This window comes from Anopheles moucheti, chromosome 2 (assembly GCF_943734755.1).
Source record: "Anopheles moucheti chromosome 2, idAnoMoucSN_F20_07, whole genome shotgun sequence".
Taxonomy (NCBI): domain Eukaryota; kingdom Metazoa; phylum Arthropoda; class Insecta; order Diptera; family Culicidae; genus Anopheles; species Anopheles moucheti.
Window position 1 is genome coordinate 29673128 of NC_069140.1, and position 25373 is coordinate 29698500.

The following is a 25373-nucleotide window of genomic DNA, read 5'->3' on the forward strand; positions in this document are numbered from 1 at the left end:
GATGATGATGATTATGATGATGATGATGGTGTACAATCACATTTTCACGATGGAAGAGTACTTTTTTTTGTTGTTGTTACGAGATGTAGACTGAATATCTGGATGCTGTCGACCATAATGTTAACGTGACTCGATAGCAGTGTCGCACGGTTATTACAGGGTTTTACAATACGTTGGATATGGTGTGCTCAGCTTACTGAATCGGGTAAGCGAATGAGACTAGTGGAAAGATTGATAGTGAAAGACAAAACGCTTTACTTTACTATGGAACCGCGTGCATAATTCTGATGAATGCCAAATCGGTCAATCTGTTTACGTATAGACGGATTTATGGGTTGAGATATAAAATACACATTTTGACGATATTTCGAACAAATCAAATACAGAAATGGAATTAAAAATTATGCTCACTAATAATGTATACTTTTACATAGCTTCCAACTAATTTAATCCTAAAAATATTTATTATACATCTCAACTATTCAACCTCATATCAGAGGGTTTCAATCAGTGGGACACCGACGGTCGATACTTCATTCACTAAATTGTGCACGTGATTCCATATTAACTTTTTTTTGATTCAGTAAAGTAAAGTTTACAATTAAAGAAAAATTGTACATCAGACAGGTGTTGGGTGTTGAACTGCACATTCATACATGTTGGTGATAGTCGATCAATAAAAAAAGGTACTGAACGACTGTGCAGCAAAGCTTGGTGACACGCAAACTGACACGCAAACTGACACGAATGAGACGTATAAAATGAACCCCACACTACCAATTGTCGCGGCATAGCGGGCCAAATATGGCGAAGGGACAAGAAACGCGAGTTTAATTAAAATGTCAATTATCGTTAATTTAATTCGTTTGTTGATTTCTTGCACGGCTCATTGTGTTGGTCATGTGTTCCACCGACGCCGTACGCCAATGACCGACCATCCCCGTCCAATTTCAGGACGTTGTAGTTGCAATAGTTTCGAATGGGTTGCAAGCTTTAAAACAAAACACATTATGGAACGGTTTCCAAATCTGTGTTGAACATTATCGTCCATTGGTTGCCTTCTCACTTTCAGTGGTCTGTAGCTGTTTATGTCTTGATAAAGCCCTCTAAAAGTTTACCATCTCGTATGGAAGATATATAGATAATGGTCCGCACATGGGGATGCAGTACATTTAAGGTGAATGGCTTAATGTCTGTGGACACTCATACAGACGTCAGTTACACTAGATGCTTGCTTACTTACTTTTCAGGTGCTACAACCGCTTCCCGATCTTGGCCTGCGGCAGGAGTTCTCCAAACCGCTCACGGTCGATTCTGAATTACATTCTGAAGGAAGCATCAACGCCATCGCTCCATCTCAACTCGAGAATTACCACGCCTCCTCTGTCCATGTGGACGACTCAAAAGGACTTTACGGGTTGGGGTGGTCCGGTGTCAGTTTCTTGACGTGACCTGCCTACGAAAGCCTGGCGAGTCTAATCCGTTGTACGACAGTGCGTTCGTTGTAGCGCTCGTAGAGCTCGTCATCGTCCACACACATACGGGACCAAAAATCCTTGTGATAATCCAAGCTGGCAGCTAATAGGATTTCTTCACTTTTAGACATAGTTCATGTCTCAGAGACGTATGTGAGTACTAGAACTATAAAAGTTCTTTAAAGTTCCAGTTTCGTTCATCGCGACAGGTATTTTGAGTGGGGAAGTTCCTCAGACTGTAGAAAGGCCGGTCGGCAGCCAGCACCCTGGCGCGTATCTCAACATCAATGTTGTTGTCAGTACTGACCTTTGACCCAAGGTGAAAATTTTGGACAACTTCGAAAGCGAGTTCACCTATCTGTACGTCACCCTAGCGTAAGTTAGGGTTTGTTAACAGAGCCGCTAGTGATGCCACCATCAAGTTGCTTCGTTAATCTCCAAGCGAGGTTATCCGCCGCCTGCTCTATCCTTTGGTAAGCATCCGTAGGTTGCACTACTGCACACTAGACCATGCATCACTTTCCAACAGTTGACCTTCTTACACTTTTATCGAATCCTAGCATTATCTCTTCCTGATGTTTGGGCACCTGAACGTGCAAAACAAATGTGTACTGTTATGCGCCGGTTTCTCTACGAGTCCCACAACTTGACCGATTCGAAGCGATTTTTCACACCTTCCAATTAAGTCTCTCTACATCGCGAACGTAGATGATTACTATCTTTAGTACCTCGGTCGTCCAGCCCAGTACCACCGGGCAAGGCATCCAAAACTGAAGCATGATGGTGTCGGGTTGATTTCGCCCTGATTTCTTCCCACTGCCATCGGAAGAATGCAGCTTCGGGAGGCATACCACTGTTGGTTGGCGCGCATGGTTGCGTTCCTGACCGTTCAACCTAGTTCCACGCCGCCCAAAGACGCCAAAAGGTCAATAGAAATAGGATCACCCGAGCCAAGCCCCTCGCTCTCACGTGTTAAACGGAGCGATCACGTTCCCTTTTTTCGACGTACGACGAGGCGCTCCGCTTCGGCAATAAGTTGGGCCAATCGATCGATAAGTGGCGGGAACGTAACGTTCCAATCGACATGAAACTCTAACCAGGTAACCAATAAAACTGTTTACAGTTATAATCATACTACAGTCACCCGCACTAACCTTCCTGTGCAAGCGGTCCACAAATTAATCCGCTGCCCCACCGTTTGGAACCGTGGCGGATGGCACGGAATACGATACATACGCGATCGATCGCTTAGGTGTTGCCGGTCCGAAATTATGCGAAGCTTGCCGGCTTGCTGTTTAGTACGCCATACCTCGTCGGTTGGCTAGCTGCAGGAAGAGAGGTCAACCGAAAATCCTCGTGAAACGGTTCGATGAAAGATGAAATCGGTTTCTTTCTTTTTTTACAACATCATTGCCATCGGAAGATTTAATTAACACGTCTTGTTATGGAGATTGTGTGTTACCAAGAGGCAAACGGAAATTGAGGATTTTATCTCGATGGCTTTGTAATCGTTAAAATTTGAGGGCCTATTTTTTTGTTGTTGGTACCGTGGACGCTCTGCCCTGGTGACCTTCAAATTATGCTGGTATGTTGGGAGGCAAGATAAATGCCGTTTTACAGAAGGGCGGTGCATAGTATCACGTAACGTTAATACACGCTGGATGCCATCCAAAAGTCGGTCATCGCGTGCATCACCGTTTTCGTCCAGTCTTGTTTTTTTTGTTGGTCGTGTGTGTTCTGCATTCTAGGTGAACTTTTGCTCTGCATGTCGTAGATTATGCCTGGGTTCCAACGGAACGATAACTGGTTTGATGCTTCAATCTTCCCAGCGCCCGCGGATCTTCGCAATGGGTGAGAAGTTGCACGACCACCCTCTATCTCCGGACTGTGGTAGCCTGCGCAGGCGATGCTCAGGCTTGTAAGCAGAATCACCAGAGGAAACTTTATACCGTATTACATCAGGAGCTAGGTTCGACCGGCAGGGTATCATCAGCGTCATCAACATCCGTGGCGATACAGTCGTGCAACAACCCCCGAAACCATACACGATCGTGCATTCCACCAGGCGAGCCTCTGCTATCGCGTGTGGTCTCGACATCCCTCGACCAAATCCTCATTTTTACCAAAGCAACCGGTTTCGGCTGTCCGTTGAGGTCAGTTTGCTAAAGCTGATCGCTGTCGGGGCTCGGTTGCAGCAGGGCCGGTGATTGTGTCCTCGTTTGACTTTCGAGCCGATGTGTGCAAAGCATCTCCCGCACGTCCTCCGACGATCTTATCGACGAAAAAAAAAATACAACTTGTTCAAATTCAACCTGCATCGGTTTCAACATTCACATGGAGGCTGGAGGGAGCTACAAAACGGCACGGTTCGTAACGGGTTCGCCAGCCTAGTTTGCGGTCAATGTAATCAGTAAATGGCTACGACAGGCAAAGTATCATCGGCAGAGACAGACTGGTGACCGTTTGGCAAGACGATCGGGGGAATGAATCATTCACGACTAAATTCAATTTAGTGGCGGCTCGCGTCGATCGTGTCTAAGTGATCGTGTTGCCGAAGGAAGCGCACATATGAGCGGTGAGGCAATGCTGGACCGTCGACGAACGTCGCGTGTTCTCGCGGCATCGCCAACGTTGCGTAAGGTCAAGCAGCGGGTCTTCATTAGATGGTTCATCAGTGATGGGACAATTCATTTATTGCGGTACCCTCAAGCGAAGGTAATCGTTAAGGTATTACGGTTGGGGATTGAAGCACAAAAATAGGCACATGTAGTTGCTAGTGAGTCACTTACATGTGAGCCTCGCATATGGAAATGTTGTGATGGAACATTGAACAGCCGGTCTCATTTTCAAACGCCACTCGGCAAGGTCCAATTACTTAGCATCAAAACTAAAAACAACCCTAGCGAGATGAACTAATTTCTAGCGTGTTCTACGCGATTACCTAGCGTAAAACGGGTACCGCTTCCGGAGATGGCTTCACCCAAACCGGCTTCACACTCGATTATTCTACATCCTAACAGGTTGCGCTGGCGAGGACTGCCACACTGGTTTGCTGTCCCCTAAACGGCCCTACCCGGCACGAGAGGCAAGTTGGGAGTAAAGCATAATTGTCCCGCATGCTGCCACCCTACCGGAATCGGAGTAACGGCGCTTTACCGCCACGGCCAGGAGCGGTGCCGTACGACGATTATCAGGTTCCCATCTTTAGCGGCACAGGGTGGTTTCAAAGCATCCGCCGAACAACAATCTTGGGATGCATCGCCGAACCACGGGCGGCAACCGAACGGTAACGTGCCACGCGACGAAACGAGGAGTGACGATTAGGACAAGGTAAATTATTATGGCTTAGGTACACGCGGATCGTGGCGGTGTAGGGCCAGCGGCTCTCAATGACACACACACACACACTCACACAAACAATTGGTACATCAATCATCGTTTGAAGGTGGACCTGGTTAACGTTGCTTTCGTGTGACAGGGCGGTGGTGCAGCATGGGTTCTTCACCTCGGTTGGTCATAATTGAGCGTACCCGGGTGCCGTTCTTGATGGGAAACTTGGGCAGCCCTTTTGTTAGTTTGCCGTTCAGATTAACACTTACGATAAACTCCAGTGTGTGACAATTTACACCCAATGCTTCACTATGCTGCGGTAGTGTACGAAAGAGAGCGTCCCTGATGCAGGTGGGCAGAGGGACATTTGTCAAATGAAGCTAATTGATAGTTTCAGGGCTGACAGTTGTCTTGCTGCTAAACACTCCAGGTAGACTGCTTACCGAAAATGTGTCGATTTTATACCAGATCCTCTCGTTGATTCGTGTTGGTGCAAATGGAATGCAGTGACCACCATTACGTTGCATAATCTAGGTCTACCCAAGTAGTGCTAGAGTTTATCAAGAATACAGCGTCATCCTAACAAACAGCACCAACTCTCTTAAGTGGAACACCTTCTTCTCTGAAGCGTTAGCAGCAGGGCAGAGAGCAGAGTTTGGGACGGTGCATCGTGCATTCCAGAGCTTACAAGGGTAAGGAACCATTTCGTTTCGCTCCGTTGATCGAAACGTGCTTCTCAGCAGACAACTGTTTGTAGCACAAACTACAAGTGGCCAAGAAATATATTGTTCCGATTATTCTCCGTTCTACTGCCCGCTAAACACCTACAGGTTTCAGACCATTTACAATAGGACTAGGCTTTTCGACGTTGCCTAGCTAGATTTACAATCGGTACCCAAATAACAGTTTAATACCGCGACGCACTGCGAACAACAAACCCAAATGAAAGTCAACCTTCGGGGCGAGACATTTCGGAGGCCAGTTTACTGCATTCCCAGCTGGTGGTGAGCGGAATGGAAATCTTAATCAAACCAATCAACACAGCCAAGGCTGGACGATGGGTCATTGTTTTTTTTTTGCCAACCAAGATCAGAGATCTAGGGAGATATGCGACAAAGAGACGACCACAATCGGAGTACACATCTGTGGAGACCGTGGGATATAAGGCTGGCTGCGGCAGAGGGAAACCTTGAAGCACCATAGAATTCCGGCACGAACAATCAATCGAATGTCCAGCGATTGATTGTTTGCCGCTGTGAGCGTGAGTGTTCATAGATGTGGAGGGCCCAAGTCAGATAGTTGCTGGATAGCTAATCCACAGTCGAATCGACAGGTGACCGGATGAAGCCGATTGGACCGACCTGCGCTGCACGTTAATTACCCCCGTACAATAAATCAATAAATCTGTAACACTGGTTCGCGAGTACAAACTGCTAAAATCGTGCCGAGGACCTTGATAATCTGATTTATCTATGTGTTACCGATCGGATCCGTAGAAGATCGATAGTAGATCTCAACAACATGAATGTATGCTGACGTTACCCTATACGTCATCTAACACAACAAGGCCTAGCTACATACGCTTTCACCTACCTTTTGCCCATCCAGTAAGAACGTTGCCGAGGTAAGACACCTTGTACTCCGGATCCGGCCGGCTGATATCGATACTGTGACAATTTCGCCTCAACAATCGTCCCAGCCCGCGTGTGATCGACTTGATTGCCTTTGCACTGTTCTCGCTATCGTTCACATAGCACGAGTCACCGATTTGCAGCTCTCCTTCGTCGGTGTCCTCGGGTGCACCAGCCCCACTGTCCTTCTTGTGGAACTTTTCACTGTTCAGGAAGCTACGCTTGAACTGCTGCAGCTTCAGCAGTGCGCTGCTATCGTCATACTTTTTGGTATTGTAGGTATTGCCAAAGATGCGCGCTATCGAGGCACTCTTCACGAACCGTGACTTTTTCTTCTTGAGCGTTTCATCCGCACCGGTCGGAACACCGGCGCCATTTGCCGTTTGTTGCGATGCCATCTGTTGACCCGCAGCGTGCTTTGCAATTGGCCCCGTGCCGGGGTCACTTTTTGGTCGCCGGCGTAGGTGGAATATGTTGAACTTGTCGAGCGTCACGCCTGTTTTGGGGACCGAATCTCCTTCCTGTCCTTTCTTCCCACTGGCTATCGATGCTCCATTTGTCTTGGAAGATGTCAGCACAAAGTCCACCTCGTCCTTACCATGTTTGTTTGGTTCGGTCGGTGAAGTGCTTCCACCACCTCCACCACCCTCATCACTGCCACCGCCTTCGTCGCCTTCTTTAGGGATGTCCTCTTTGGAGGAGTAGTGTTTGCGATTCGCCGCCATGTTTATTCTAGCTTCCAACCACCACCACTTGACTCGAACAAAGCAACACCACCGAAACACTCACTGCAAACTTCAGCCCAGGGCCGTGTATAGGTTGCACAGTAGCCAGGCGGTGGAATTTCCTTCACAACTCGTAACAGAAGTTGCCGTTTGTTTTCTCGCTTACATGTGGTTATGGGTACACTCTTCAAACTACATGTTCAACGCGGCATCGGAACTGCTGGAAATTGGGCAAAACAGTGGGCCTCTTTCGAGCAAGGTGTATAAACATTGGTGCTAAAACAAAGAAAAACTCGATTGAAAACAACGCCACAGCGATATCTAAAACACTCGCAGTTTTAGGATGCTTCAGCGAGAAAAAACACTACAAAATGGCGCACTTCTGCTTGAGATTCGAGACTTTTCGACACACATACACACACGTACAGATACACACTATACACAAGGGAACACAATTTGTACTCCAAACAACCCTTTTGATGGCCACTCTATCTTGCTGTTTCGTAACACTGGTGACACCCAATAGAAGAAGCTTAAGCTTGCGTTGTTGGTAAGATATCACGCTCGCAGTATCGATCTCTATTGATCCACGATCGATCGTACACTGGAAAAAATCGCGCCCAGCGTTTACTGGCGCCGTTCGGACCAGCAGCTTGATGTTAGAAACTAGAAGCCCTCGATTGTCCGCTCGATTCTTGAGCTATACGGCCGTTCGTTGACTTCGCTGTGCAATGGTGGCGCCCTGTCCGAACAGGTGCCTTGAACTCGATTGCGCCAAATTCTCGCGGTACGAGCGTCAAGATTTCCCTCCCAATATGCGCACTCGAACGGATCGATGCGTCGGCACTCGCATGCGCCTACTGGGGACGGTGGCTTGGTGTTAGTAGTGGCACCGGCAGTGTGTTCGATGATGCAACTGCAAGCCCGCGATGGAGGGGATGCACGCATACAGCAGGAGCGTAATGCGGAGCACGATTTTCCTTTTTTTTGCGATCCTTGCGTTCTGGTGTTAGCTAATCGGTGGCGGCGTCGGTGGGCCGTTTTTTTTCCTGGCGGCTTTTTTATTCGTTTCGATGGTTTACGGTGCTTCGCTCGACCATACGATCACGATCCGTACGGTAGGGCTACGAGAACCGATGCAGGAACAGGTCCGACAGAAGGGCCCTGCTGAATGCCGTTAATTACTACGCCACTGCACCGGACCGTGCACGTTGTTCACGCGTAGGTTGGATGTGTGTGGTGATGATGCCGATTTAATGCACAACGCACCGTTGTGGGTGTGTGAGGATCGCTTAGTGCAGAGACTCCTGCAATCGCTTGGAATTCGTGGACACTCCAATAGGTGCTATGTAACGTTCCGTCCTGCAACAGAAAAGAAAAGATACACAAATAAATACATGTCGCTGTCAGAACTGTAGCCCATTAGGTGGTTTACGGGCATCTTGCTGTATGAGAATTTTATCGACCTTAACCCTCGTAACTCGTCTTTTCGATAGTGCGATAGTACCGAGTGGCTTCCAAAACATTCAACAGACTGGCTATTCTATTTTACAAGTCAAAAATACCCACATCGTTAAGATTCAGTAAACAAAGGCACCGCACGCACCGCGACGCAGTATGTTTCCGGGCCCGGAACAAAGCGAAGTTTACCGTTTACTTTGACCATTAACGTTTCAGAACATACATTTAAAGCAATTCGCTCGGTTGCGAAATGTGATGGTACTATATTAAAACCTTCTACCGTATCATCTGACGTATCTACTTAATGTTTGCTCCTCAAAGCAACCAGCATATCGTTTTGCTGAAGTCCGGGTGCTAGAGGAGCACCGATGTTCAAGAGGATGAAAGGCTCTCAAGTCACACAACCAAATTGTGTCAGAAATGCGATAGTTGGGAGGGTATTTCGTATGATTATTTTCAAGTTCAGCATTAAATCGAGAAGCATTCGGCAGTAAAACACTGCGCTAAATTGATCCAATGTGGTCAACTACTTCAAAGGCCACGCGTTGAAACGAGTGAGAGTAGTCGCCGCCATCCGTTAAAGCCCAATGTTTCATACACATTTCGGTCACTTGTTTTGCCACAATAGCTGAAACCTTTTAATAGGGAAAATAAATCCACGGCCTGAACGGTGCGATTACATAATGAAGTGCAATCTATCGGCACTAACGACTTCTTCCGATGGTGTGGTCCACTTCCATTGCGGGAAGCTTGAAAGATACAGTCAGACACATTCACCGTACCTTCGCACTTCGCACCACCTTCAGGGTGATGTGCCGTGGAGCATAAAATGGCCACAAAGCCGTGAAGACAAGTGCAGCGCTAGGTGCCGTAAAACGGAACCTAGAAACCCAGAACGCGTCGTGGTAAATCATAACCACACATTTGAGATTTCTAACGATTTTCAGTCGGCTGTGCCAAAATTGGTCTTGAAAATAGCAACAACAACAACAACAGAAAAACCAAGCGCAACAAAAGGTGAGTGCTTTGTGATTGATTAGCGCTCGTTAATCTTTGCGCGGCAGGCATTCGCATCGGCATGGCATGTGAACAATTTTCGACCATTAGCGGACCGTGATCGGACGTAAGGCATATGATCCATTTCTCTTCGTCGAGTGGCACACATTCGAGGCTTCATTGTTTTTGGTAAAGGCGGTACATGCACTTTCGAGCGCATCATGAATGCACGCTGCATACGACGGGAAAGCAGTACAGCGGTGTTGAGCGATCAGATTTACAAAAATTGGTCCAAACAAGAGGCAACAATTATTCTTCCTTTTGTCAGACAGACAGAGCTGCTGGAGCGATCAGATCGGTGCGTCGTTTGTTTTGGGGGAAAGATTTTGGGGATCCTTTTCTTTCGTGCCACGTAATCAGATTGCTCGTGACGAAGATGACCGCACGACGATCAGTAACCAGTTTCCGCTGTACGGTCCCCGTACTCACTCAACTGACAGCTGTCATATCTCTCGCTACTCCCCAACGGGAGTCCATCGAACCAAGTGCGGTTGATGGGCGCAGATGTAAATTAACGTTTGCCAAAATGACAGTTTTCGCCTGTTCGTACGGGTGCGCGCGACCGGAATGCTAAATCCAACGTACGAAATCGGATGGAGCAAGAATGTGGCTATAAAACGTTCACAATGGCAACCGTCGTGGACGCGCGGACGGGTTTCCAATAAGGTCCCGGGATCGTTAAACGGACTCTCGTCATGCAAGGCCCGCCGCCGATGAACGTGCGGGGAATTGGTGAGCCACGGATAAATCCATCTCCCTGCCGATGTCGATCGGGGGGACTTGACGCACCCTACGATTGCTACGCCTCAGACGAAAAAAAGGAACAATTCTGTTACCCAGCGGGAAATTACATATCGATCAAACGGGGTTAGGAACCGCAAATACACATAAAGGCTGAGAGAAAACGCGAAAAGGGTTGTTACATTATGCAGATGGTGGAATTGATATTGGATCACCACTCCCCCCTACAACCTTGTATTTAGCAAAGAAACTGATAGAGCCATTCAGTTTGTTAAAACAAAATTTAAATCATTGATAAAACAAAGCTCCCTAAAAAGAAAACGGAGTAGAACCGGAAGCATTGTGCAATTGCATGCCACCATCCAACATGGTACCCCTTAGATGGTTACAATTCCTTCAATACGTGGGTGGAACACCTCGAGTCGAACAACAACAAAAAACTAAACTATCCTACCCTAAACCCACCCACATTCGGTGTGGAGAAAGGAGCAATAAAAAAAGGGAACTCATTTGAGGAGAAAGGGACCCTCCTTTTGCTCGGACCGGTACGTCACGCGGCATAGAAAGCTTTCAAAAAGCGTGCCGCTGCTGCATTTGTACTCCATTTACCTTCCCCTGCCCCATTCGTTGGGTGGGTGAGCCAATGCAATGCCACGCAATTCACGTGTAATCTGGACGTTGGGTTGTGCAAAATTCCAGCTCTTTACCGGGCGAATTTGCACGCCACGACGGAAGTCTAACCACCCTGCCCCGAACTGTCCATCGTAGAGTGTGGAGAGGAGGCGAAAGGGAGGAAGGTTTTGGGGGGGGGGGGGGATTTAACAAAATGGCGGGGCCGCACTGGACCCACCGAAGCGTGTGGACCGGAAACTATTTTAGCAGCCATCCGTTTCATCGGGCCGATTGGTAAATTGGTTGGTCGAACACCCGATTATCGGGCGTATTGAATAATGGGTTGGAAAGTTTTTGGAGGTGAGTTCTTGCACTATTCGCATGCAGCAAATCACAGCAAACGAACGCAAACCAGAAACATTAGCCTGCGTAATATCCGCTAGACATCTCACACCGCAAGAACTTGTTAGCTCGGGTCACTAGATCATTGCTCAACGTCATGCACTATGTTGACAGTTGGATCGAAATAAGACTTTCGTCCATAAAAAATGCTTACTTTTGTTGCAATTCTTCGATTTTCATTTCGGTGTGAAACTATCATTAGTCCAGTATTATTAATAATTTTATTAACATGCAGCTGGTGAGTACACATCATTGAGCGGTTGAAGTTGACTGAAAGTGCGAAAATCCAGCAGCTTATAAAAGCAGAGAGTTTGTTTTAACAACATAAGCGTGCAGAGAGAGCAGGTAATAGGAAATATTTTAGGTGGCTATAATTAAAACAGCAAAACGGGCAATTAGAGCCATTAAATGTTGGATTGCTGGCACACATTCGGTGCACAGTGAAATGATAATCGCGTGCGATGCGTTGTAGCGCAACCGGTTGCTTGGTTAGCGATCAGCTTCTGATACGCACAGCACGAGCGAAACATTTTATTGGCACTCAAAAAAAAAATACAGTGTGCATCATTTCTTTCCATTTAACAACTTGATTCACGATTAAACCACAACACACAAAGAAGTCGAATGTAGGCGCAAACTGATGCTAAACACTCGCCATGCAAACGTAAATTTGTTTACAAACAGAAACGCACGCTTTTGGCACGATCTTCTACGTAGTTAGTAAATTTAATTACGTTTCTTAAATTTAAAGTCCACTGTTTAAACTAGTGTTCAGTGATCGGATTCAGATGCATGAATCAGCATAGGTGTTTGAATTGGCTGAATCAATCTAAATCTTTATTTTAATGATTCATGAATCCTGAAAGATTCTCGAATCACCCACGATTTATGATCTCCACCTATGAGCTTGTTCGTCATGCTCACCCAAAAAGGACCCAATTACCATTCAGCTTAAGGCCAAGAACCACCACAGCTCGGAGCATTCATAAAATCTTCTTCTTTTGAGAATCGATTCCTATTTTGAATGACACTAAAGATTCATGCAAATGACTCTTCTGAAAAGATTCATTAAGCACATCAGTAGTTTAAACAAATCCTACGTGGATTGAAACATTCTCTTCCCAATCGGAAAACCCACCCGGTGATTAAACAAACGGACAAATGGTGATTGGAAAGGCCAGCGGTCTGTCAGAAACAAGCCACGGGTTCACTTTTTCTTTCCCTATGCATCTATCAATAGTTGCAGCGCATTTGGTTTAATCTGCTTCGAACCGACACGGTTGCATTATCAATTGCACTCCCGTTCTCCCAACGCGCACGGGGTTTGTTATGGAATATGTTTTCTTGTTTTAGTGCAGCTATTTTTACTTCCTACTTAACCTACTACTACTTGAGCTGCTTAACCTCTATTTCTCGCTTTACCATCCTGTGATACTGATAGCGCCAGATGATGTCTTATGATCGTTCGCCTCTGGATCGCTGCCTCCCCTACAAGGGTGTTGTTCATCTTATAATCTACTGACACATTGGGTAGGGCACGTGCACCTAAAGCGACAGAATCATTGGTGGGGTTCGGTGAGGCAAACGCTCGCTGCCACAGGTTGGCTACAATTTGCATGATCATTACCAATAATTGACCACATACTTGCCCATTGTCGCTCGTTGTGTTGTTATCCAAGCCCTAACCAACAGGGGTTTGGTTTCCCCAACCAATTTTCCCCGCGAAATAGTCGACTATGGTGGGGAAGTTGGACGCACGCTTACATAACCCAATCCTTCCCAGTGTGTAATCGGTTTTGGTCTGTTGGTCACCTAACCTATCTAACGACGATCGACAAGGGTTATGAGACGTTCTCGCGCTAGATGATATATATCTCACGACGGGCTCTTGCAAACACGCGCGTCACCCCCTGCGCTACAAATCGCTAATGCGACCCGAGTCAAGGCAAACCCGTCATCTGATGTGGGGTCGTGATTTGTGCACCGCAGCGCAGCAACTAGTTCCGGAACTATTATCTTCGCACACTGTACTGCGACCTTCGCCAAGGTTTACGATCGTCCCGGTGCTATCACTACCGGCAGCCAAAGCAATAACAGTTTATTTAGAGGTCCCAAACGCGTGGAAAGTTTCGATGGAAAGTTCATGACCCATGCCGCATATGTACCAGCAGAGTAAGCTACCACTCTATTGAAACACTTGCAAGTGCTTACATCTAGAATATCCATCGATGGGACGATCCTCAACTACCTTTACCGAAACTCTGTCGCAGCTCATCTTGATGAGATCTTCATTCTGGACACGCGAACACCGCTCCGGCTTCGATCGTTTAATTGCTGGGTGAACAAGGGGAATAAGAGGCAGCTGTAATTAGAGGGACGAGAACCCTGCACCCGGGATCAGCAGTTATTTCATTGGTACCGTCCAAGCAAAACGGGAGATATGTCACGTGCCCACAGCGGATCCTAAGATCGCCAAGCTGATCGACCTCTTGACTTGCTCGGGCTGGTATCGCTTCGGGCCATCGGTTGTGCCGTAAATTTCCGTTCCGTACCGAGTCCACTATCATGCTCCGGAACATGTGACATTCACTGCGAGTGTCGCCCTCACGTTGACACACTCGTCTAGGCTCGAGATTACGTGAAGGATGGTAGTAGATGCAGTAGTCGTTAGTACCACCCTTCTCGTGCCAGCAAGACAATAAAGATCCGGAATGTTGCGATCCAACCACCACCTACGTGACGATCAACACCCTCGGACATCGCATCTTGGGGTCATCTTGCCTGGTGATTACAGACAGACAGTAAGCTAGCTCGTGATTAGGATTACCTGCAGGTATCGCATTGTGAAAGAAATTACAATCTATCTTCAAGCTAAGCATTAACCCGAGGGTATAGAGTATCTCCAAGGCAATACACCAGAATTCCTCGTGGGTTTCGTAGACCCTCACATTAACGAACATTTCCGTAATTCTGCTCAGGTTCAAACACAACATAGAAAGGTCCCCCAAGCAGAGTTCGCGTGGTGACAACAATAGCGAACAACTCGGAAGTTTTGTCACCTTCCAGTCGACCATGACGCCTCGTGGAGACACCAATCCATCGATTTCTTATGCCCAATGAAGTCTGGTAACCTTTTCATTCTTCCTGTGCGGGAGGTGGAAGAGTGGCCACGATTTGCGTACCAAACCACAACCTCATTGCCTTCATGTCGCGTGGGTAAAATTCCGTAATTTACTCCAATCTTAACCAACACACACGGGAGCACCGTCTGTCTTCGTCGTCTCGATCAATTTCATTGGAGGTGGGCAGGATGGCAGCATGCAAATCACCAAATGTCCGCGAAACACAGCGCAGAATGAATAGGAAACGTGCGCCGGAGATACCGTGCCGATCTGAGACGGTAGGCGACCCTCGGTATGAATAGTAACTAGTTTTTATGAGGACGTACGTGACGGTAATCACGAATAATCGACTACTACCCGACGACTACTTCCCGGATCGGTTTGCCGCGTTGTTATTCCCAGGGAATAGTACAACCGGCAAGGTGATTTAGAAGGGAATTAGATAGTTATTCCCTACGACGGAGCTGGTTCGATTGAAGCCAACCGCCCAACGTTAGGCGGAGATAGAGTTTTCCTAGAAATGATCAAGCAGAAGGAAGCCATCCTCGCGGCTTATTAATAGCTCCCACAGATTCTCGCTTATTCCGCGAAAGTGCGAACAATTTGCAATCGATCTTCAATTCAATGCGCATCGTGTCGACTTACGGTCAACAGGTTCGCTTAGCCAGTAAACAGTGAATAAAACGAAAAGAAGAGATAAATTGAATAATATACACACAATTTCTGCTCGCAACACACACACACACTAAGGTGAAGAGAGTATGTCATCCCTGCCAGCGGCGAAGGGTGTACATTTCAACGATTGACCTACAAACGAGGCCATTGTGGAAAGTGGAGGGACTTATCTATGTACGTTCGCTTAGAAATAAGTGAAAAAACAGCTTATTAATCTTTACCGGTCGTGTCAGGTATGCGAAGTGGCAAGAGAACCCTCGGCGGCTGGTACGATCCGGCAGTCCGATGGGTTATTTCGTTAAATGCTCACGTCCACGGCGATGCAAGGTGGAGTGTAGGCGTAAACTAATGAAAAGCACGTACCAAGTGTGTTCTAGTGGTTTCAGAGGGTGTAGTGGAAGATAGATAGGAAATGCACAGCAACGCCATGTACGCACCCGTACGTTCGTGTATTTATTTCAGTCCAAAAATGCAACTTTTGCAGATTGTACCAAGCGCTTAGTGGACAAATTGCACATTTTCTCTATAAACAAATTTGTTTGATAAACAAACAACAAAGATTACAACAAAAGTTTACTAATATCATATCGTATTTCTGCAAGAGTCTTGTCAGTGATCGCCAATCTCGTAGCATCACAAAAGATTCGGGTGCCCCAACAAATGTATAATTAGTTTTAAAATAAGTCCACAAGTAAGTAGATATTTTGTTTTCTTATTTAGATCCTTAGATCTCCAAGTATGACTGAAAAAAGTACTTCTAAACATTATAATAATACCGTTTAGCAAAAGACCACTGAAGGATCCTGCTCATGGCACTAAAATCGGGAATAGATATAATTTTCTGTTATTCGTAACAAACTCAATAGAATTTCGGTTAATGATTTATTGTAATATTAAGCTCATAACTAGTCATTTTTTATTAGAACAGCTTATTTTATTTCGTTGAAAAATTCGGTCACCAACGTGTAACTTATTATTACACCCACAAAAAGAATGAATATTCAATGACTACCAACAAAAGAGTTATCATAAACACTGGTTGATCAGTGATTTTTATAAGAACAGCAATAACAACCGGATAGAACATCAATTCCGACTCCATCGTTACATTGTTTATCCAATAAAAATAAGTTTCGTAGGGAAAAAACTTTGACCTCCCGCAATATGCAGCAAACCTTAACAACACACAAACGCCCGTAAAACGAGTGGCAACATCGATAGCAACATCTAAAGTTCATTGACAGCCAGCATACCAAAATCCACCGCACTTCTCTGGCACCGATTACAAACCATCGCGAGATGAAACGCGCATGAATGAATTAGCTCTCTTACTTCTTCGTCGCGCACACATTTGTGCGGCGAATGGACTACGCGAAGAATGTGAGTATTTGAACCCGCCAAACAGCGACAGGTCAAACTTTCACTTTTTGCCATTGTGTACTGGTCGGTTGCCCTTCGCGTGGAACAAAGCTGGGTGGCGGGCAGTAGGTATGGAGAGCGAGTTTGAGTGTGCTCGATAGATCGTGTGCAGGGGTGCATAACGCTGGGGCACATCGAGCAGACCCCAAATCATGGCCCAACGGTCCCTGTAGGGCGAAGTAAACCGGGCAAACAGGAGAGAGAGAGAGAGAGCTATGGACGGTGGTATTTTTTGCCTTCTGTTTTGTTTCACTTTTCGTATAGTTTTTCAAAACCTTTTATACTCTGTCTTATGCTTTCGCAGCTTAGATTCCAAGGAGGTTTAAAACACATACAAATAGATATGTTATCTCGTTTTCTTAGCTCTTTAGATGGATAGAAAAATGTATTAACTATGATGAAAATGATGTGTCATGTTGTAAAACCATCGTTCATTAGAATGAAATAATTACGATCGTAAACATTTATGGCATAGAAATATTTCGAGACTCTTTGTCTGGAAGCTGCTGCCGATTATTGTCACAGACACACACAAAAAACCCGGCATGCACCGTAGTACGGCGTGTTCCACTTTTAGCAACGTTCGAGAGGCATACCGAGCGCCGACTGACCGGTTTGGTTTGGGAAGGTTGTAAAAATAATAAAACCACATGATGGAACCCCGTGAACATGCATGCGAACCCCATTCCCCACACGGTGTATGTTTTGACTACTGATCGATGGTAGATATCGGGGCGAGATTGCAGCTCTGGTGGCGAAGCATAAAAACACCTTCTCCGGTTGTAACCGACAACGCGCGCCACAAGACATGCTCTGCCATAGAACATTCTTCGGCCCGTGGGAAACTATCGAAAAATATTAACCGAAACATAAGGGCCCCGAGGGCGAACAGGCAACCATCGCAGACATGCCATTGCAACATTAACTCTTTTTTGCCAGCCTTTGGACTTTGGTGTTCTCAAATGAGAGGCGATTTGGAAGGGGGCGAGGAGATGGAGGTTATCATTCAATTCGCTCTGGATACAGCGTACTGTTTGATTTAACCTTTAAGTCACTTATTTTCGGCATCAAAATCACAAGAAAATTGATTCTTATAACATGTTCTATAGAAGAAAAGCAAACGTGTATCCTGGTCACGGCACCAAACTGTGCCGAGTTATTACTGCACACAGTAGAAATGACATGATACGCACAACGCGGGAGGTACAATTAATACCCCATTGATAAAGTAATAAATTTTAAATCGAAATTGATTGCATTTGCAAATACGAACTCGTACAAGAGCATTACTAACATTCGGATCCAAACCATCCAAACCTGTCCGTGCGAGCTAGTGTTCCCATATACGTACTGTTTGTATGGTTTTGCATGCGTACTCAGTATGGATTGGCAGTCGTCTCCACAAAAGAAGCAATATAAAATAAACCATCCATGCCGCTGTACCCAAAAACGCTCATCCCGATCAGGGTTAACTTCCCTTCGAGACCGATGCTCTGGTGAGGCTGGCGAGAGAAAAATAATCTGTTTGAAATGTTTAACGAACGAATTGGAAGCTTTTAATGCTCGAGCGTTTGCGTGCTTTTCGTTACTTCCAAACCTTTCCAACCCGCACTAAATGCTCCTGTGCCGCTCTCCATTCTTCTCCCTTGACCTTCCTTATTGCAGGATGGATCGTTCCATCAGTGGTTCATCAAAGCTCACATCCTTTTGCAAACAACGCACTTCGTGAAACGTTTTCGCTTTTCGAGTTCATGTTTGCGTGGTAGCGTTTGCGACGCACGGTGCAATTTTCTCACACGCCAAAATAGAGAAAAAATGGTCGGAGAAAATTGCGAATATCCGTTTGCCACAAATGCCCGGAACATGCGGGCACGGACAATCGGTTTGTGTGTGTATGTGTGGTTGCTCGTTCGAGATCACGCGCGTATCGGCCCACCGCACGGCGATGGGGTCGGTACGCGGGACGTGGGTTTTCTTTCACCTTTTGCACCGGGCCCCATAGCGAGACTTTTGCCGACCATTGGCAATAATGGTTCGAGTCGAAATCGAAACGGGCGTGGAACAATAAACGGCGAGAAAACACACATTCGAGCGCATGGAAAGCCGGGACACACCGCTATCATCTGCTATCAACAAAAAAGCTTCATTTTCCGGTTGGCGCGTGGAAATGGATGAGATGGAAAATTGGTCCGAAAATTACTAGCACGCCAAAAAGGGGAAATGATAAAAAAAACACATACACTCACACGCACACAAATCGGTAGGCGGATTTCACTTTGTGTTCAATGTTTATATAGAGTGGATAGAGAAGCTTCTTCCTCTGTACCTGGGTCATGTGAAAGTTAACATCGCACAGTGATCGAACGTTTTCGATACTTTCAACTCCCCGATTTAGTATCGAACAATATTTTTGTACATAATTTCGAAAAGGACTTTTAACATTTTCATTTTTAAGGAGCAAGCTATACAACAAATCATCCATCATGCGTAACCGAAACGAACCATCTGTATGTAACCATTTGTGGCGACAGTAAGTGCGCGACATCAAAGGGAACTGAAAAGGGAAATTCATGCCCCGAAGCTATTTTTCCTTTCATCCCACAATCGGGTACAGTTTTCCTTTTTTATGCAAATTTCCCTCTTTTTTTAAGTAGAATACACCAAACTTCTAGCAAAGCACAAAAAAAAACCGATGGCAAATGTGGAGCGAGAGGCCACAACATAACGAACCGATTGTCTGTTGGTGAAACCAGCTGCTGTTTTTCTATTTTGTTTTTTGGTCACCACAAAACATTCCCATCTGGGGGTACGGCCGTTAAGCTCAAATATGTGCGAAATCAACGCTGTTTTTCGTTGTCTTGCATTCGCCTCTTTCGTACGACGGCCGACCCAACACACACCTAGGCCAGCCGCCAGGAAGTTTTCATCAATTTTCACTATCAATGAAGTTTCATCGCGAGCAACGTGTTGACGCGCGCGCGTCTCGTTGCATGGGGAGCTTTTTGTTTGCCATAAAAACAATCAAATGGAAATGAAAGCATAACAACAACCAAAAAAACCTCTCGCCCACAGTGCAAACGCGCGGCAATAAAAGAGGCAACAAAATGAAAAAAAGCTCACCAAACAAGAGCGATGAAAGTGATCGAAAATCACCCCCGAAAAAGTGCGCTGCATCATTCAATCAGCGACAATCACACCAAACTGGAACGAAAACAAAATGGGCGAGAAAAATCAGTGCCGCGTGCAGTGTGTGTACCGGTGGGCAGTTGCTTTCGTTTTTTGTAGCCGAATTTTCCCACCGTGCAAAACCGGGCACTGGTGAGATGATGCAGATGTAGCACAACATACATTTAATCGATCAAAATGTGTGCCTAAAAGCGAACATAATTTTCATTAATTATCATTTAAATCAAACGCAAATGTATTAGTAAGCACACCGATCAGGATCAGGTGCATCCGAAGACGTCAATCAACCGTGACCCAATCTTGCTGCGCAACTGGACACAAGTGCCCCTCCCCCCCCACCCCCCTCCTCCCTCACTCTTTCTGGCACAATTGGCGCAATTCGATCGGTTATCGTTCACTGAACTGGAAACCTGTTCCGGTGCATTGAAATGGAACGGGCCGGAAGCATTAACATTTTTGCAGCTCGTGACGGCACTGATACTAGTGAGTGACCGTGTAGTTACAGCACGAGCCAGTAGAGGGCCTCGAACAAAATGATGCCGTATGAAGAAGTTGCGTTATTGTGCATTACATTAGTAGTGGTTTTATAATTGCACACAAGTGGCGGGGAATTTATTATAAGAAACACATAAAACTGGAGGTCGATTTGTGACCATAAGGCGTATTTTGTTTCGAGAGTTTAGGAACAAGGTAAGCGAGGTTTATCGTTGGGAGATTTTTTACAACAGATGGCGCTGCAACGTAGTATATCAAAGGTGATAAGTGTGCATCACACACCTTCTAGAGATCTTCTATCCATCATACTGTAACAAAAAGAATTCCAATTTTATTGAGAAAAACAATTATATTGAGAGGTCTTTTTACCCTGCCATGATAAAGCCATCAAGAACTTTCAAGAAGAATCTCAACCTCAAATTTTTCACAATATTACTATTACTAAAATAATGTAGAACATTTTTTCCGCCCGCTTCAGGCTATGCAATAAGTAAGTAGGGACTCTTGTCTAGAATTCAAACTACTAGCACAACGATTGTCACCGGGTTCCGAACCGGTTATCATCGTTCGCAAGACCATTCCAACCATCGTGCATGCAACACTCATACAAATGTGCTGCGTGTTCGTCCTCGTAGTTTTCCTGATTTTGCACCGTTTCCGACATTTGCAATGACAACCACCGGTTGTATCCATTACCGATGGCTCGTGGGAGGTAGCAAAGAGATGCCATCGCGGCGGGCAACATCCGAAAAACAATGTCATCAATGTCACCGAAGGCTAGCAGCAAACCGGGATCGGAATGACAGCTAAGCTCCCCGACTCGGCTGTACACGACCTACACACGGCTGTCAGTCATTGTACGTGCTCGATGTGCGCGCCAGATTCATCGTGGTGCCCGGTGGTACTCGCAGGCACGTACCCAACAGAACGGCCAGTTGCTAAACTTATCGATGAACCTTGTGTGAGGTGAGCTTCGTCCGACCAGTTTGCACTGTAACTGTAAGAACCATCCGTGCCAAACGTTGCGCAACGAACACATCCTTGACGGAGGCGCCCTAGTGCCCGTGACTCAATCATGCGGACGTAGCCGTCGGACGTTTGTTCGCCGATCAAAATTCCTGCTGTATCTGTCAAGATTCCCACATGTGCAATCGAACTGACATTCACGAACCATTACATTGTCCTTGTTCAATGAATGAAACTTCCTAATGAATATTTAAAAATCACTGCATGCGAGATCTTAGCAGCCCGAGTGTTGGAGAGTTTGTAACAGTTGGGAAAGTCATTTTAGCATTTGCATAATTAACTTCCCGTTCGTTCCAGTATTCAGCGAGTCCGCCATGGAGTACATTTGCACATTGTACAAGGGTCAAGGACTCTTTGGTATAAAACTTTGATACAAGGTCATACACAGTGCTACACAGGAAGCTCTGCTCTCACAAATCCTTAATCATGCGATTTTCGAAATGGATCGTAGCATCCGATCGTCTAAAAAAATATCTTAAACAATATTCTAAGCAAGTTCATTAGATGAAAATGGAACCAGTTTTAGTGTGAATTTAAATACGTTACTTCCCAAACCCACTGGCGAGGCAACAGACCGAATACATTAGCCATAAATCCCCGGTGGGAGGAAGTGTCATTACTTTTTATCACCCCCGTTGCGATCTTGACTTGTTTGGCTATATTTTACACGAAAAAATAATGCCCACATTTAGCAGAAAAAAAAACAAGTACGACCGGACGAGCTGCAGGAACTGCGGCAAATGATGGGATGGAGATATAGGCGGGATTAATGTATTCCCCACTGCCGTCTACAGACGGATCGTCTTCGTTCTTTCGTCCTCAATCGGTCACATGACGTCAAGATCGGTGATTTTTGGTTTGGTTTGTATCGGGTTTTTTTTTGTTTTTGTTTCGACATCGACCGTTAAAAGGAATGTTATCTGATGTGGTTGACTTTGGCCGAAAACCGGACAGGTTTTGGCGGAGAAGGTTCATCCGAGTTCGCCGAATCGAATTGCGCCGCAGAACTGTGCTTGGGTACGAGAGTGTAGCGCGTTGAGCATTTATGGAAGAAATCTAAGGAAGAAATATTTCTGACAGTTGACGACGTCCGTATATTTCGCTGTCAAGGAGGTTCGTATATTTAGCAGAAGGCTTACGGGTCATAACACTCTTTTGCAAATGGTAGGCCACCTTTGATTGATCACTTTGCGGGGGATGATAAATTTTCATCAATGCCACATAAAGGATCCTTATGCCGAATCAAACAAAAAAAACAAAACGCTTGATGGACATTAGAGTGTACCGCAAACAAATGTATGTTCGTTGAATTGAACATCTTACATATTTCCATACGATATGTTCGATAAATGGATAACTCAAACTATTATTTTCTAGAACAATTGAAAGATCGGTTAAGCATACCGTCCTACGAGCAAATGATGCCGCCTTTCGGCCAGATTTACTCGAATGAGGTTGTTCATGTTGTTCGTACATACGAAATGGCAGCGCGTTGGCGCCAGTAAACGTTTCAGTGGGAGTTAAAAACAAGATCGCACGATGGGTGTTTGTAAAACATGGCGCGAAGTGTCTAAGGCGTTTAACGAACCACCGCACGAACCTGGCGGGCAAGGAAGGAGGAAACGTAAATGTTCGATAATTGCCTGTAGGAAGTGTAATTACCAGCCGCACACTTAATGACATGCGCAATTCGAAAATGTTGAGGTCTTCCTTTCGGGTGAGATCTTTGCCAGCACATGTTACGAATCCATTATCAACCATCGTACGTTGCCGTTGCAAAAAGGCTCTTTTTTCCGCTTTCAGCTAAGCTGGAGAGTGTTCCAGTTTGTACGAGCAGGAAATACACCACGTCCGATGAACGAATGTGAATCAAAAACCGAAAGTTTCGACTGCTTGCGTTTCGGGTTGGGATGTGTTAATTGTTGGGGGCCGCTGTCGGACGCGCTGTTAAGTTCATGTCTGCACAACTGCACAAATTGCCCCGAATTGCATTATCTATACCTCGCAGTGGTAACTTGAACGTCTTTATTTTCCCAGCATTCAGTCGTCACTATTAAATCTTTCGTTCGAACGTGAACGTTCACAGGGAATCCAGTAGCACGACAGAGCCGCTCAACACCCTTAAGTGTTCGATGTGCAAACTCGTAGTTGCAGGTTTGAATCTGCATAAAAGGATGCGAAGGCCCTAACCTCCAGCCGTCACGCATGCCAAGGGATCATTGTCTGCTCTTGAGACCAGTGAATATCCATTTCTGGAACCGCTTCGGGAAGTAACTCATCGGGTGTGCTAAATGCGTTCGACATGCAAGGCATTAAGCAACCAGTTTGTATGATAGGCATCTCGACAGCTTCTGGATCGAATTGTTGCTCTGCTTACGACTATCCAGCTGGGGAAATGTTGGGAAATCTTGGAAGACATCAGGGGTTTAAAGTAGGTGTGCTTGCTTTGTCTCTGCCAGTACTGCGATGGAATCTGATAGAAGCGATTGATTTTTAGTCAAGTCTTTTAGACACATCCGTAACTTCCGACGAACACACGACCAGTGACCGGGGGCCATTGGTGACTCAACATATTGTGCATATGCACGCTCCATGTCCAAGATCTTTGTCTGAGTGATTCCTTCCCACTAAGTCAGTGTGTAGGTGTCGATTGGGTGGTGTTTAGCTCACACGACCACACATTCCAGACAGATATCTACGGCAGTAGATCACATCGCATCATGCTCGATCAGTAGTACGATCGGACGTCAAACATGGGGCAGCTATAGCAGCGCCACGCCACCTTCTCCCGAGACTCCGAGCAATCTAGTGCAGTCATACGGAGTGACCTTTCGAAAGGGACAGCAGAAACAAGCCCTCCACCAAGTTGATCCTATCCTAGTTCACATGCGAGAGAGACGAAGAAAAAAACATCGAACAGTTGGTTATACATTGTTGAAATATTTTCTCACGGGGTTTAACAACTGCGGCAACTGCCATTTTTATTCCTGTTGTGCACTTTTTTTACGCTCTGCTCCATTATGCTACTATAGAATGCCGTTGCTCTATTGCCGGCAACGGCACAGTCGGATCGATCGATTAAAGGAGTACGGTATGTTCACTAGACAAGCGAGTGAATAACCCATAAAGAATGATCGCTACCGGAGGATTGGGTGTGCTGTGAAGTCCGGGCGGCGACATTACCTCTTTCAGGGGCGAAACCAGGCCCTGCTGTGTATCGGTCGCGTTAGTGAATGGAGCTCCATGGAAGAATCGAAGGTGTTGTCATGTTGTGGCAGGTTTTACTTTCAAACTTCTATAGTTCTTCATAGCAGCGGCAGATCCGTGTATATCCGCTCGTGATCTGCCTGGACGTGAGCTTGAGATTGGGCACCAAGCACGGCCGGCCGGCCGGTACCAATGTTTGGCATACATCATTACTTATTGGAGCAGGGAACACCACATACGATCGTTCATACTCGAGTGTTTGAATGCTGACTACCGACTGCTGCAGACGTACTCGTAGTTAGAGGGGCAGAACAAGGCGTTTTAAGTGTCCAAAACTAAAACTCCCAAACTTAAGCTTCGAAATATCTGCAAATCCATATTTGTCGTGACCGTCCTTGAGAGACGCTCCATTTCCAAAACAAACCAGTTTTCAACCTTCGTGCTGTCATGTCATTTTTATTTTTTTACTCCCCACTCTGTGTGTTTGTATGCGGTACCATTAGTATGGTTCTCTATTTTGGGGAGATTGTTGTGCGTCTAAAAAATAATATATACAAGTAAAACCCGTTCTTGGGAAGGAATTTTGCAAGAAACAAAAAAAAGACATGCGATCGTTTGAAAGTCTTCTCCGACACAGTACAGTAGAGCGACTAAAGTTCAAGGTTTAGTGCGACATTGGGTCGGTATTAGGAGTGATTTTTGGCGCTTCATTTTTCGCAAGCTATTCCACCCGAACTGACCAGTGCGTTCCGGTGAGATGCGCCTCAGATTGAGGTTAGATTAAGTGCGACGGAGCTTGCTATCTGTCGG

General features: G+C 45.9%; 1 protein-coding gene across 1 annotated transcript in view; it reads right to left on the bottom strand.

Annotated features, from left to right (window-relative positions):
* Positions 1–7564, bottom strand: part of LOC128305590 (uncharacterized) — a 29370-nt gene extending 21806 nt beyond the window's left edge. The window contains exon 1 of the mRNA XM_053043117.1: positions 6399–7564. Within this exon, the coding sequence (XP_052899077.1) occupies positions 6399–7161 (763 nt within the window). The 5' untranslated portion in view covers positions 7162–7564. The remainder of the gene's footprint in view (positions 1–6398) is intronic.
* Between the last annotated feature and the right edge of the window lie 17809 nt (positions 7565–25373).